This window comes from Canis lupus, chromosome 32, assembly GCF_011100685.1.
Source record: "Canis lupus familiaris isolate Mischka breed German Shepherd chromosome 32, alternate assembly UU_Cfam_GSD_1.0, whole genome shotgun sequence".
NCBI lineage: Eukaryota > Metazoa > Chordata > Mammalia > Carnivora > Canidae > Canis > Canis lupus.
This window is the reverse complement of record NC_049253.1, coordinates 29,398,946-29,414,437: the sequence shown is the minus strand read 5'-3', so window position 1 is coordinate 29,414,437 and position 15,492 is coordinate 29,398,946. Positions and strand designations below refer to the sequence as shown.

At 40.9% G+C, this 15,492-nt stretch overlaps 1 protein-coding gene across 1 annotated transcript in view; it reads left to right on the top strand.

Annotated features, from left to right (window-relative positions):
* Positions 1-15,492, top strand: part of AFF1 (AF4/FMR2 family member 1) — a 197,149-nt gene that overhangs the window by 148,936 nt on the left and 32,721 nt on the right. The window contains exons 6-8 of the mRNA XM_038582193.1: positions 4,064-4,150; positions 5,099-5,135; positions 8,570-8,621. Coding sequence (XP_038438121.1) covers positions 4,064-4,150; positions 5,099-5,135; positions 8,570-8,621 — 176 coding nt within the window. The remainder of the gene's footprint in view (positions 1-4,063; positions 4,151-5,098; positions 5,136-8,569; positions 8,622-15,492) is intronic.

Sequence of the window (15,492 nt, the reverse complement as noted above, 5' to 3'; positions counted from 1 at the left end):
AGAGGGAGAAGCAGACTCCTCAAAGGGCAGGGAGCCTGATGTGGTGCTCTGTCCCAGGACTCTGGGATCATGATCTGGGCCTAAGGTAGATACTTAACCAGCTGAGCCTTGCAGGCATCCCTGTTTATTTATTTTAGAGAAAAGGGAGAGAGAGAGAAAGAGAAAAAGTGATTGAAATCGGGAGATGGGTAGAGGGAGAGAGAGCCTTAAACAAACTGTAGGGAGCCCAACGTGGGGCTCAATCTCACAACCCTGAGATCACTACCTGAGCTGAAACCAATAGTCTCAGATGCTTAGCCAATTGCATCACCTAGGTGCCCCTGAAACCAGTAATTATATAGGTTACCTTCTCACTTGCAACATTTTTGACAAAGGTTGTTTGGAAAGTAGTCTCATCATTTTTGTTTTCTTTATCCCCTACTTTTGCAGTTAGGATCTTCTGAGAAAGAAATATCTCTAAGGAAACACACTTTATACTGCTAGAATTGAGCAATTTTTGTGAACCAGCAAGGAAGATTAATAATAAACAGGTTATCTTGATTAAGCTTTTGTTTTATCTTCTCCTGGTATTTCTGAAATCCTTTGGTATGATGAGTCATAAAAACAACAAATGACTTCGAAAATACGGCCTTAGCATTTTCTCTAAGAGTATATGTGATTTGTTTTATAGTTATTTCAAAAGCAAATGCAATAATATAGTTAGTTTGTCTTCTATATATGTCAAATGCTACTCTTAGGTTTTGTGGTGTGTTAGTATACTACTTGTGAAATATCTTATTTAGGATGATGGCAGTAGAGTACCAGATAAGTGATTTTAATTTAATGAACCCTTTCACTCTCCCTCCCTTCTCAGCCAACATCACTTTCACATCACTTTCCTTACATGGAAATACATGAAAATGAATGGTTAATGCAAGCAAACAGATGAGTATTTTCATTTGGAAATCATACAGAAAGCAAACAGAAGGTTGTCCTGGACTGAGGAAGGGGCACAGGTCTTGACATAGTAGAGACTTAGAGTTTGTCCCCCTTCTTTTCTCCTCTCTTTGGAGCTCCAGCTACATCATGTGTACTGCTGGGGCCTCAGTTTCCTTGTTGGTAAAATGAAGGCCCTGGGCTAATAGATGATCTCTAGGGTCTAATCTAACTCCCACTCTTTGGTGCTGATCCAGATACTTTCCTCCTCCTCATGGTTCCTGTTCTTCTCTTATAACAACAATGTATGATGATTGCCAGAGGTCCTAACACAAATCTTTCTGATGGGCAATAGAAGCAGTAAATAGTTACCTAACAGAAAAAAAATCAATCATAGGGGATATTGTTTGGTTCTGTGGTGGAAATATTAAGAGTGGAAGTGTTTTAATGAAGGGGAGGCGGTGGCCTGTAATTCCTGCAGTTGATGTGGGGTAAGAAGACAGCAGATAGACACTACTAGAAACTAGGAAATGGTCACACACAGGATCCAGACAGGGCACTGTGCCCTCATGTCCTCATGTCCTCATGGGCATTTGGAAGCAGCTCACATTTTCTACTTAAAGTGGCCTGGCCTGGACAGCCTCCTGGGGAAGTCAGTGCAGCACTCGTGGGCATGACCTCAGTGTAGCATTGCAGTGATGTTGGTACAATGAGTGGCAGCACTCATTCATTCATTCATTCATTCATGCAACAGATAGCCACTCAGCCTCAGATACTTTTCTAGGCACTGGGGATTCCATATGACTAAGAGTTCTCGCTCAAAAGGGAGAAGATAATTATATAATAAAAATGTCTGCTGTGAGTCCTATAGCAGACAAATGAAGAGGACTAGACAGAGGAAAGATTGCAAAAAGCCTTGAGGTGGGAACAGATTGGTGTATTAGAAAAGCACCAAGAGCCAGACCATGTGTGTGCCTAGAGCACAATGACCCAGGTGGAGAGGGAGGAAGGAGCAAGAGCAGCCATGGCACCTAGAAGTGGAGCCTGAGGCAGGTGTGAGAAGTCACTGTTAGGGTGGGTAGTGAATTCATGACCTTGTATGTAGCTCTGGCCAGCCTCCTTGACTGATGACCCCAATTCTCCCAAGGCCTAACTCCTAGTAAGCTAGGCATTTAGGGAAGTATATAAATTCTTTCAGACCTTTGGCAAACCACTTAGGGCCTGAAAGAGTTTATGCACTTTCCAACTGCCTAATTTAATAGCTTGGGGCAGCCTTAGGCATTGAGAGTACAATGGACGTTTTCTGGGAATAATTGGTGACTAAAAAGTCATAGATACCATTGGGATTCTAAAGAAATTCTTGGAAAACAGAAGAGGGGAAGAATACTTTCAAACACCTGCATTAATTACATTTTCATATTGTAGCGGTATGATCCATTCCTTAAAGGATAGTCAAATACATGAAACAGCAGGGAACTCTCTTTGGTGCAGTATTGAAATTCTTTAAAAATTAGACTTAATTAAAAGTTGTGATGCTTTTCATTTATGGAGTACTTTCTATGACCATGTATCTAAACTCTTTACTTAAATTGCCCTCATTCCACTTAGGAAAATAAGTGGTCTTGGTTCGCTTCTCCCTGAGCACAGCTGTTCAGAGGGCCCAGGCATGTGAGACTGCCAGGGCTGGTAAGGATCACAGTTCAGATTCCAGTCTGGGCCTCTGGCTCCAATGTAAGCTACTCTTTCCATTCCGTTTCAGGACAGAATTCTTCCTTTGTGCTAAACAAAGCAGAAGGTTAGTCAGTAGACAGGGGCATGTCTTTACCTTTAGCAGAAATTAGTTAAGAAAGCCAGCATCACTTACTTGGCTTGCTACTGTGCCAGATCATTTGTCTGTCCTGGGGTGATAGCCACCCAGATAGTGGCCGTGGGGAAAGGCAAGGAGAAAAGGTACAGTGGCTGGCAATGGAAATACTTGCTGGAGATCCCTCTCTGGTTGCTCAAGGATCAGACGTCGTTTCTGTGGTAATGGGCTGGTTGGTCTGCACTTTGAAAAGAATGCAGCGTTATAATACACAGTGTTGTACACCTGAAGTAATTCAGCACAGTCTCCGGCCACCAGCTTGCTGGAGTTGTCTGTCATTCTTTAAGCCAGTTTCCCAGGCAAGTTGGACACATATGGGAATGGATTTCTTGCTCTTAGATTAGATGAGCCAAGAGGCCCACACTGTGCGTTGTCAGCCATCAGCCTGATCCACCCATTTTGGACCTCAGTTTTCTCCTCGGGAAAAACGAAGGGATTGATATTAATGATCTCCAGTTACATTTTAGCTCTTTACCAAAGTGGGTGCGTGCATAAGTGTGTGTGTGTGTGTGTGCGCGCGCGCACACATATTTGTGATTAGACATGTTTAATCTGACATTGTTTTCTGCCAGTTTTTTTTTTAGCAAAGCAGACTATAGGTCATAAATGTGCTTAGAAAAGAATTCATGTCAAGATAAGTGTATTAATTTGTAAGACAGAGAAATCTTGCCTCCATGAAAATAGTGAATAGAAGTAAAACTTGTTACTGGAAAGGGAAGGTAATTTCTTAAGGTCCTGTCCTCAAAAAAAAAAAAAAAAAAAAAAAAAAGTTCGTATGTCCTAATAGTGTTTATCAGGGGAGGGTCAAATCCATTAAAACTCTCCCAAGTGGAACAAGTGACCTGAATTACTTGTTTGCTTAAGTCAAACAGGAAAGTTCTTCTTCCTTTGAACTTAAATAATTCCAGGAAATTCAATAAAGAAGCTGAGGGGAAAAAGAAAGCATTGAGTAGAGACTCCGTGGTCACAGTTACATAAGCTCTGTTAATACCTATTACTCTTTATATGCTTTATAATATTCAGTGTTAAGACTGTTCATGTTCTGTATTCTCGTTTTTTTCTTCTTTGAACTGATCTCTGTTTTGTGAGTTGGAGATTGTCAGCGCTGGAACATAGTCCTTTAAGTAGGAGTCTTTTTTTTTTTTTTTAATAAAATAACTTTTATGATTTCTCTTTTTATTTACTACCAATCCACTCTATGTTTAGTGTAAAATATTAACTTACTTAGCTGTAAATGTTCTATTTATAATTTACTTTTTCTTCCCTTTCCAAATCTCTTTCCAGGAAATGACCCATTCATGGCCACCTCCTTTGACAGCAATACACACGCCTAGTACTGCTGAGCCCTCCAAATTTCCTTTTCCCACAAAGGTAATTCCTTACAAGTCCAGCAGGCATTGTATCCACACCAGTGCAAAGTCTGAAGTATTCCTGGGAGCTAGATGGATCTAGCACTCGCTGATGAAATCTCTGCAGATTAGGTTAAAATTGCAACTAATTTAGCTTCTGAAGTGCTTCATAATGTTTTCAAACACTTCACTCTCCAAACTATGTCAGTAAGAATGTCTTATATTTGTATGAGGTTCTATAGCTTATGAAAGCATTCAGCACTTTTCAGTAAATTCTCTCATGTGAGATTTTTTACTTAGACATGGGAAAACAGAAGTACAGGAAAAGTAGGAGAGGTAGAGGTCTGATTCCTCATTTGGAATTTAGATATATGCGTAACACATAAATCTTATACTTCTCATGCCTACTAATTTTTATAAAGTTTGATGTGATCATTTGTATTAGTGCTGGTTTTAATAACAGGCGAATCAGTTGCTAACTTGGATGTTTCCACTGAAGTATTTGTGAACAATGCATTTTAAACACTGCCATTTTCCTTTTCTCATTTGTACTTTTGTATAACCTTCAGAGTATAGAAATAGCACCTTCAGATCTGTATTCTGTTCAGCTTGGTATGCAGGCAGATTGTTAATATAGCTATTCCTTTCCATGGTATTATTTTCATACTCAAACCAGCATTTGGTTACATATTTTCTCATGATAGGATGTTTGTTTGTTTGTTTGTTTTAAATGTTCGTTATTACTGGTTTTAAGGTAAAACATTAGACTTTGAATCAGTCAGTCTTTGCTTAATGCCACAGGAAAAATAAATTCTAGGATAGAATAGAAGAGGAAATAAGTAGAAGAAGTAAAAACCCATTTTACATATGTAAAAATTAGATTTATCAGTATTCATTAGACTTAGCAGTGATGTAGCCTTAGATTTATAACCCTTAATATTTTAATAACTAGAGATTTTTTTCTTTCTAGGATTCTCAGCACATTAGTTCTGTGACCCAAAATCAAAGTAAGTGGAACTGATTATTGCATTGGAGAATAAAGCATGGTTTTTATTGTAATATGAAAAAACAGTGAAAAATAGCCCAGCACAAGATGAGATGCTTCCTATGTTGAAAGAGTAGGAATGGAGTGCAAACATAAAACTTCTTTAAGTGAAGTTTCAGATTGTTAGGAAGAGCTAATGAAGATGTCCTAGTAAAATACTTGGCAAATAAAATGTGTCATAATTGTAACAAATATAATTCCCTGACATATGTACATATCTCGAATGTGACTCTCAAAGCATTGTAACCCAGGAATAGTATATAAAACAGATTGGGATATTTTGTGTGGTTCATGTGTGTGTGTGTGTTTCCCTCTCAAAAGTAAGAAATTTGTGTGAGGAATAGAGTACATAGGTTCTTTAGTTTTTCTCAGTGTGTTTGTCCTGCAGTTCTTGTTTGGTCCCTCTTTATGGATTGTAAGTAGTTGAGAATTCAGAGGGAAACAGAAGTAAGCTAACTGGATCCAGCTTTTCTCTTCATTGATAACCCCTTGGTTCAATAAATTTTTTGTGTTCTGGCTACGTACAAGGCATTTCAAACCTTATAAAAATGACTAGGGTATTTGCAGTCATTTAGTTTATGAATATATGGTGAGGTGTCCAAGTTATGAAGTATTAGTCTTCAAAAAAAATAGGACAACCGAAGTAGGGTTTGTCTGTATGTTGGGAGAAGGTTGCACATAGATACTCCTTGGAGGTGACTCTTCCTCACCTCTCCCCACCCCATTCCTTTTCCTCATTCATATTTTTTCCCCTTTATTTTTCCACAGTTAATAAATTACAGTATGTGAGGAGAGTAGGAAAGATGAGGAAATCAAGAAACAGATACACTTTCCTTTAGAGCCGGGGTGGACCCACTTTAGCCTGAGAGTCCCATCTGTTCTGCAGCTAGTTTTTTTTTTTGTTTTTTTTTTTTTTAATGATAGGCACACAGTGAGAGAGAGAGAGGCAGAGACACAGGCAGAGGGAGAAGCAGGCTCCATGCACCGGGAGCCTGACGTGGGATTCGATCCCGGATCTCCAGGATCGCGCCCTGGGCCAAAGGCAGGCGCTAAACCGCTGCGCCACCTAGGGATCCCTGCAGCTAGTTTTTGTAAAGGTTTTATTAGGACACAGCCATGCCCATTCATTTATTATTATGCTACAAGGTACAGCATGCAAAGACTGAAATATTTACTATCTGACCTTTGTAGAGAAAGTTTGCCATCCTCTCCTCTCGATACTGAATAAGATCTTGCAAAGAACTCAACTGAATTTCCCCCAAATGCAAAGAAATAAACCCAATCATCCTGCCACAGTATTTTATAAGTAGCAAGGTAAAATGAACATAAATTAATGGCTCCTTGGGGGGAGATTGGGAAATCTTTTTGATAGTTTCTTAGGGAGATTGGGAAATCTTTTTTTTTTTTTCTCAACATCTTGGCAGCCTATCCAGAGACAGATAAGCAGTGAAGTGGCACAAGTCTCGGATGGATCACCAACTCAGCTGTGGACAGGATTGCTGTATGCTCCTTTACCTCTTGCTCTCCCTGCTCCCCATTTGCTAGGTAGGGCTGCCCGTCAGGCAGATCACATCTCTTCAACTGGGTTGCTCACAGGTTTGGTGATTGCTCACTCCTGGTTTAGAAAGACCCTTTAATCCTTTAAATTGTTTGATTTCCTCTTTTAGCAAAATATGGTTCAAGATGAGCTAGTAGGTAAGCGCTTTCTTGGCTGAGGATGGATGGCACTCTCAGCCAGTGGAGTAGTGTGGGCTGATATCTCTTTGCCACGAGATGTTTTCAGACCCTGGCAGGTCTCCAGTAGGCCTTGGCTCCATAGATACTTACCCTAGGGATTTTCATGCTGCTTGCCACTCTGTTAGTGTTCCGGGGAACCTTGTTTACTTTTGTGAGAGTTGGGGCCTCGTTTTATGCTAGAGAGTTCTAGTTTTACGTCAGATGAAGAGGGAGCTATCTTAAGGCTTTGGAGTCTGTAGAGAATGAAGTATGCCTGAAGATAACTGGAGCTTTGTGGCACTTAAAACACAGTGAAGAGTCCCTGTGAATGCTTAGAAGAGTGACTTTAGCCCCTCCAGTTTGTAATCCTACCTCTAGCTTTCTAGCCCCAAAGGGAAGCATTTACAAATATCGCATAAGAGCTGCTGCCACCATGAGGATGAAGTGATTCATTGCAAGGTCTCCACATGACATTTTGGGGAAATCTCATTCAGTGCTGTTTAAAAGGCACCCGTATTTCCATGCCATTTCAAGTTCTGTTTCAGGTCCCTACTATCTCATGCCTAAAGCAACTACCCACATGGTTTGTTGCCTCCACATTTAATATTTCCCCATTCCTTTCTAGGTTCTACCGGGTGGTACCACTAGATTAATCTTTCTGAGTAATCTCCTGTCACACCCCCTTTGGTGGTGTCTCATTGCCTAACAGAGTTATAACTTAGCATCCTGGCATTCAGCACCCTTTGAAGTCTGACCTTTACTCATCTTACCACGGTGTCCACACATTTTGTACCCCATCCTTCCCCTTTCCAAATCTGTGCTGTTTTAAATCCTTCCCTCTTCTGTGCCTATGCTCACACTGTCTCTTCTGCCTTCCACCTCCCCCTCCCCCGCCTCCCTTGGGCCAGCAGTCATTCTGTCAAAATCTCATCCATCCTTTGTGGCACAATTCATTTTGCTCTTTGTCTAACTTGTCCTCTTAGTCACTCCCAATAGAGAGACTGTTCTTTAGATTAGACTGTTAATTTATTTGATTGATTTGTGTACGTTGTAGATAGCTGTGTGCCTGTCACCTGTCCCTCAGGCAATTGTAAGCTCATTGAGGGTAGGGTTCAGTGCCTTGAACATCTTGTATCTGTACGGTAGTGTGAAGAAATGATTGGGGACAGGTGTTAAATGATGGGCGGGGTGGGGGGTGCGGCAGTTGAGAGGAAGAGCATACTCGACCAAGGGCAGAAACATATAAAGGGACTGCTAGCAATCACTGATTCGTAGGTAAGGGCAGACCGGGTAGGCGTGAGAGCAGCCCTGTCATTGCGCTTGCATGTGAGTCCACCACAACTGGATGTCAAGGAAAGTCAGTTCCCCAGCATGTAGGGAACTTATCAGCCAGGTGGTGTGGGGTATGCTGCAAGCGGTGCTCTTCTGTGGTTTTTGCTCTGTTCAGGATATTTCAATTCTGAGCAAGTCCTCTTTCTAGAGGTAATATGTTGTTATGTAATGGTGAGATTGTACCAAGTGCAGTGTGTATAGCAAGCAGTATGGTTGACGGAGTTTATACTAAGTGTTTAGGTGAAGACGGGTGAGGGGGACAGCAAAAAAAAGGGGGGGACACTTACAACTAGCAAACTCATGGGTATATCTCATTGTGCTGCTCTGATCATTTTCCTTTCCCCACAGAACAATATGATACATCTTCAAAAACCCACACTAATTCTCAGCAGGGAACATCGTAAGTAAAATGCTTTTGTTTATTAAAAGTTTATAATGTAACATTGTAATTACCCATCCATGTAAATCCATTGCTTAAATTTTTTTTTTCCCTACTGCTTTCAAGTAATGACTTGCATAAACTACCACTGGATTGTAAAAGGAAGTAATGCCCTACATTTATACTTGGATTAAGGCCTTCTGTTGAAGGTTCAGGTACTACAAGAGAGTTTGCTAAGGGGCTTTCTCAAAAGAAAGGCATTTGAGCCATTCTTTACATATTAACTGTGGAAAAAGAAATTTTAGCTTTGTAAATTTCAGTCTTAAATAGCTTTTGTGTTGGAAAACACATTTTGGAGGATGTGTACAATTTATGATTTTTTTTGCCACTTTTTTGGCCTGATTTTAACTAATAAAAAACAAATCCTGTTGCCCAGCTGTTCTTGATTAAGGGCAAGTTAAGTCCAGATACATTTGAGGGGTTTTGCAACACTTTAAAGTGCATAATAAAAATTTGGGTCCAAATCAGCATTTGGACCCGATTTGTCATTTCTTGATGGCATCAAAGTGATACTTCTTTTCTTTTCATACAGCTGCAAAGGGTTTTTAGGAACAAGGTGATACTCCAGTATCTAATCAGTGACAAGTCACTGATACTCCAGTACTCCCAGTCACTGGGAGCTGCCAGCCTCCCAGGATTTCAGGTGTATGCTCCAGCTTGGTTCTGGGCAGTGTTTGTTCCATGTATCTTGTAAGGGGTCATTGCTATGGGTTGAATATTTTTGAAAAGCTGTGTAGTCGAGGCAAAGAGGTTATATTATCTTTTCACCATGACTGAGTGTGGGACCTGAGTTAAATCACTGCCAAGTGCCAGCCCCTCAATGTCCTGTTCAATTCTCCATCTCAAAATAAGAGAAAAAGAACAATATAACAAGATTTTTTAAAACAGTAATTTATTGTAGTTTGAAGGATGGACTTTTTTTGTACATGTAATAAAAATTATTTCATTTGTGGTACTGGCAGATGGTGAGATTTTTGCTTGTTTTTATTTTCCTTTACCAGAAAAAGAAAATTTTTTTTAAAAGCTATGTGCCTTTTCTTCCCTTTTTTCCCCTCTTTTTTTTTTTCTTCCTTCCTTTTTAAATTTTACTGGCTGCTGAATTCTGGAGGTCAATAAGGAGGAGGTTTGTTAAACTAATGGCTGGTAGAGAATAGAAACTGTAGCTTGAGGGACCACAATTCTAATGATTCTGTGGAGGCTCTAACTTCCCCCAAAGCTTTACACCTTGTGATCTTTGTAATGATTTGTAGTAAAGTCCTTTAGACCATGAAAGGTCCTTGTCAGTGTCTTTGGGGGCAGCTTGCATCCCCCTTGGCAATAAGAGTAGAGGGGAGGAGGTCCCCACAGAGCAGTGTGTGGAGGCAGCAACACGAAGAGAAGGAACCCGCTGTGTCCTTAGGCCTGTGGGTAGAGGAAGAAAGGCAGCTGGATGTGAGCCAGGGCAAAGTTACACCCTCTTACACCCATTTTCATCAGCTTTCAGGCTCGAGTAGTTAGACCATTTTCTTTTTTTTACTAAAGATTTTATTCGTTTATTCATGAGAGACAGAGGCAGAGACATAGGCAGAGGGGAGAAGCAGGTTCCCTGCGGGGAGCCTGATGTGGGACTCAATCTCAGGATCCCGGGATCACAATCTGAGCCAAAGGCAACCACTGAGCCACCCAGGTACCACGGACTTAGACTATTTTCTATGACAGTTTTGCTCCTCAGAGAGATAAGCAGTTCTCCGGCTGAGTTAAACCACAGAAATCAAAGGTGCCTGAAAGTGTGTGACAGGTATACTTGTATCTTCTGACATACGTAGTGCTTCCTGTACAAAACTATTCATTTGCCATATATAAAAGTATAGTTACCTAGAAAATAATATTTATTATGATCCTAATAGATTGAAGGAGGAGAGGAAAGCAAGGCCTCATGGAAGTGAAGAGGAAGGGAAGCATGACGGAGGAGAGAAAGTAGTACCAGGGCTCAGTAGATGATGAAAGTGGTGTGGTTGTGTTTATCCGGGGCTGGGGCTGCTGGTATTGATAAGTGCCAAACGCAACTCTGGGAAAAAGAAATCACTTTAGTGTTCTAATTAATTTGTAAAGTGCAATCGTTGTATCATATTTAGTATGTCACATCTGTTAGTGCTCACAGGTTAATTTAATCTAGAGTCAACATTAAGTTCTTTGACATTCAGTTAAACTATTTGAGAGGCAGAGTGCCAGAGAGGTGGTCTAATGCACTTTGTATGTCAGAGAAAAAAAATGTTCATTTCAGGGTCATGTGTACTATGGTTTTAAAAATCAATCTAGGTCTTTATGCTTTTATCTTTCAGTTGCTAGTACTTGGGAATCCTTAGATCTATTGTTTTCTGGACTGAGCTCCAGGTGACTTGGAGAGATTTCCAAAAATTGCTTCCATTCATCCATTCAGAGCATAACTAGTGAACATGCTGTGTGTCTGGTGCTGCTTGAGGTACTTGGAAACAGTGGCCACTAAGAAAATTCTTACATTCTATGTCTTGTAACTTAATGCTGGTGACATGTCATGCAAACTAGGTGATGTGTGGTGACAGGCTTCAGGAGCAATTCTTTTGGGTGGTGGTGATAATTTTGGGAGGGAGGTCATGAAAGATCTCTTAGATGAGGTGACATTTGATCTGATGCCTGAATGATAAGAGGGAGGCAGAGAATTTCTGCGAAGGCTAAAGGGGCCTGATAGATTTTGCAGCAGGCCCTGAAGCCATTTGAAAACATTGGGGGAATAGTAATTCTTAACTGGAGTGACAACTTTGAAGTAAGTAGTTCTTTGCGTATGCAAAACATGGTTTTGGGGGAGCCCTTGGAGGTCCATTTTAGTCTCATATTTGATCATAACTGCTGGGCAGCCCGGGTGGCTCAGCGGTTTAGCGCCACCTTCAGCCCAGGGCGTGATCCTGGGGTCCCAGGATCGAGTCCCACGTCGGGCTCCCTGCATGGAGCCTGGTTCTCCTTCTGTCTGTGACTCTGCACCTCTCTCTCTCTCTCTCTCTCTCTCTCTCTCGAATAAATAAATAAAAGCTTAAAAAAAAAAGGTGATCATAATTGCTAATTTCCTGCAGTAAGTGACCATAGGCTAATTTAAACAGGGACTGAAAGATTGAACATGTTTTAATTCACTAAGAATCTGTTAGCCCCCAGGCAATTTGTGTATTCCGCCCACTGTAGGGTGCTAGACTATTACATCAACAAGATGTGGTCTACTTCCCTAAGAATGTGTATTCTGTCTCACCCTACAAGGGCCTCCAAAGCCCACCAGCAACTTACCTGTCTAACCTCCTTTGCTGTCCTTTTCTCCCCATACTCTGGCATACTTTCCATTGTGGCCACGTTGGCCTCCTTACTGGCTGTCGTCTTTCTTTTTCTTTCTAGATTTTATTTATTTGAGGTAGAAACAGAACACAAGTAGGGGAAGGGGCAGGGGGGGCAGGGGCAGAGGGAGAAGGAGAAGCAGGCTCCCTGCTGAGCAAGGAGCTTAATGTGGCTTGATCCCCCAAGCCTGAGATCATGACCTGAACCGAAAGCAGGTAAACTTAACCGATTGAGCCACCCAGACGCCCCTTCCTTGCTGTTTTCTATGCCCTAATCACTACCCCGTATTCCCGCAGTGGATGCCATCCCCTTATCAGTGCAAACTTCCCTGACTACCCCACGTAGAAAAACAACCTGTACCCATCTTCACTCTTTTATTCCCCTCCATAGGCTTTTTACCCATTGGAAAGGTAAACTTTTTTCAGCAGTGATTTTTCTAGGTTTTTCCTGTTTGTCCAGTATGTCATTCTTGCATTAGCATCTTATTTGTCATACTTGTTTTTTTAAGTAATCTTTCCACCTACCATGGGGCTCAGACTCACAATCAAGAGTGACTCCCAAGATCAAGAGTCCCACGCTCTACCCACTGAGCCAGCCACACACTCCTGTCATACTTACGGATTTAATCTTACTCACTTCAAATTTCTCCTCATTTATATACTCTTATAATTTTTCTCATGTCCTCAGGTGACCTCGGATAATCTTCACTTCATCCATGGATTTTAAATAGTCCTTTACACTAATGACAAGTTTTACTTTGTCAACCATAATCTTGAATACTAGATCTCCTGTCACTTTCCTCTCTGTCTTGTGTACCCATAACCTCCCATAGACAGTGTCTCCATAAATTTGAATAATGCCAACCACTGCCACCATTTGGAGAGAGTTCCCCTTGGATATAGTGTCACAGCCGCTGGAGATTTGCCTTTTCAGCTTTTCATTTATTATATGTGGAGACTTCTTCATACTTTGTAGCCTTCTGTCATCTCCTGCAAAGCATTTGTAGTCCTTATTTCCGCCCTTGATCAAAAAAGGGAATCACAGCCTGATTGAATTTTAGATTTGGGGAATTAGGTATATCTGCTCTGGAGCTGAACCTTTTTCTCCCCACTCTGTCGCCTATTCTATTCCCCATGTCAGTTTGAAGTTTGTGAGATTGTTGAAGTTCACACACTCTCACGTGTTCATTAGCGGTTTCTGAAAAGTATTACTTGCCATCTTAACCACACCTAATACCAGGGTTGTGACTTATTAATTACTGCGAGCTTGCCTTCACTTGCTCTTTCCCAAATAAAATGTATGGCCTGATCTTAGGAAACATTGAGCCAAAAAAATTAACGTATTTAAGTAGTTTTTGGGTTTGAATTGAGATGTTACAGAATATTGGCAGTGAAGTCTTTGGCAAGCCCAGGACTGGGGAATGGGAAAGGAATAAAGGCTTGTCTTGTGTGTCTTCACACAGTAACATTTGGGCTCTGACTCACTGAAGCCTCTGTGCCGGAACCTGTACGTGGCTCTTTAAGCTTTGCAGAGCAGCTGCCTGAAGAATGCATTTGTACAAAGAATGCATTTGTGTAGGTTTGAGGATTGTTTCTAACCTTTAAGTAAAAACTCTACCTCACCAGTAATGTAAAATGTGGTCACACCTACGTGTTAGTTCAAAGAGTTGCCGTACCTGAGTATTTGGCTTCTTTTGAACAGTGCCAAGGTAGGCTGTATGGTGACATATGCTTTGAAATAACTGCTTTGTCTTGGTGTTTGGAAGTGAAATTAGTCATTTAACCAACTTTTAAAGTATGTAAGGCTTATAGTTCATTTATTTTCATAAGAGAAAAATAGTGTATTCATTTTATTCCAACAGGATAATTATTGTTTTCTTTTAAATCAAAGTCTTTCAGGGATCCTGGAGCTTAGATACTCCTCCCTATCAGGTTTTCTCTAGCCATTGTGCCCTCTATTGGCTGGAGCAAGGCGATCGTAGAAGGTGGAATGGCTGTTGGATTCCAGATCCAGCATGTACCAGCTTCATGATCTAGGCAGGCTCAGTGGCTGTTCTGAGCCCGTTTCCTCTCCCTCAGACTGCGAGGGGATGATCAGAGGAGAGGCAGCCTTCAGGGTTGTGCGTAAAGGCAGTGTCGGTAGAGTTCTGATCACTCAGTGGGCACAGCTATGTGTTACTGTTATTCAGCAAAAGGGTTGCTGTTCATTCAACTGGCCTTGTAGGGTACCTGCCAAGTTCTGCATATAGATGATATGAAGGTGAAAATGACTTGGTCCTGCCTCAGAAAAGTTTACAATTGAGCAGTTGAGTATGTCTTTTGGGCCTTATGCTCTCTTGACCTAGATCTTACTGGTATGAGTGAGGTCTGAGAAATTTGATTCCCTTCTGGTGGGTGCAGAGGTGGTCACCCAGATGTGCTGTGATTAGTTTTGCTGTTTTTCACATGAAGGACCAGTTCTCCTACATAGACTATGTGAAGTGTGGTAGAGTATTGTGCTTGGCCTCAGGCCTGTTTGTGAGACAAGTAGGGGATTTTAGCAGCTGCTTCCTTTACATTTTTTTCCTTATCTCTAAAAATAAAACCATTACCTGTTACTAGGTTAGATTTCCCCCAACTACATAGATTCTTTTAATTAAATCACAATAGCATTCATGATTAATTTTCTGTATTAGTAAAACTTAGATATGGTTTTTAAGTAACTTTTCTTTGTACTTACTTTTTATTACAGATTCAGTACATGTTTGTTATAAAATACTTTAGAAGTTAATCTTGCTGGTTTATGTTAAGCTGCCCATCTGGTGATATAATAAACTGTGGTTTCTGGAAGAAGCTGTGGTTTCTCTTGGCAGGGTTGGTAGACACTGATAATACACTTCGTCAATTTTTGCACTGGGGTGCCTGGCTGGCTCAGTTGTTAGAGCATGTGACTCTTGATCTTGGGGTCATGAGTTCAAGCCCCACATTGGGCCTATTAGAGCTTACTCTTAAAAAAAAAAAAAAACTGATTTTTTGCATCAAATAAATTGTACCGTGAATTTTGATGAGATGAAATACCATGTGTAAATAACCAGTATATCCCACATAAGGGGTAGATTTGTTTGACCCTGTGGGGTTATTATTGCTTTTTGAGTGAATGTTTCTTTGGAGATAATCTGGAGCATTCTTCCTTCAGAGGTCACTGTCCCTCATCTCTTTAGGTGTCATACCTGCAGGGTTATTTTGTCATTGTCTACGTAAGGCTCTGAAGGGGAAATTCTCAGAATCTGGGACAGCATTTTTACATTCCCTTTTATTCCCTAAGAGCAAGTAGAGCTAAAAGTCAGAACATATACTTTCTGATTTTAGGAGAACATATTTGTGGAAGCCAGGCAGACAGCTTACAGCATATTTAGCCTTCTGCTTACAAGAAGAAGTGTGATTGGTTACCTGATTATTGATGTTTCAGGAAATTAAAGCACGCTAGTTTAGTATAAAACCCAATGAGTAAGAAACAA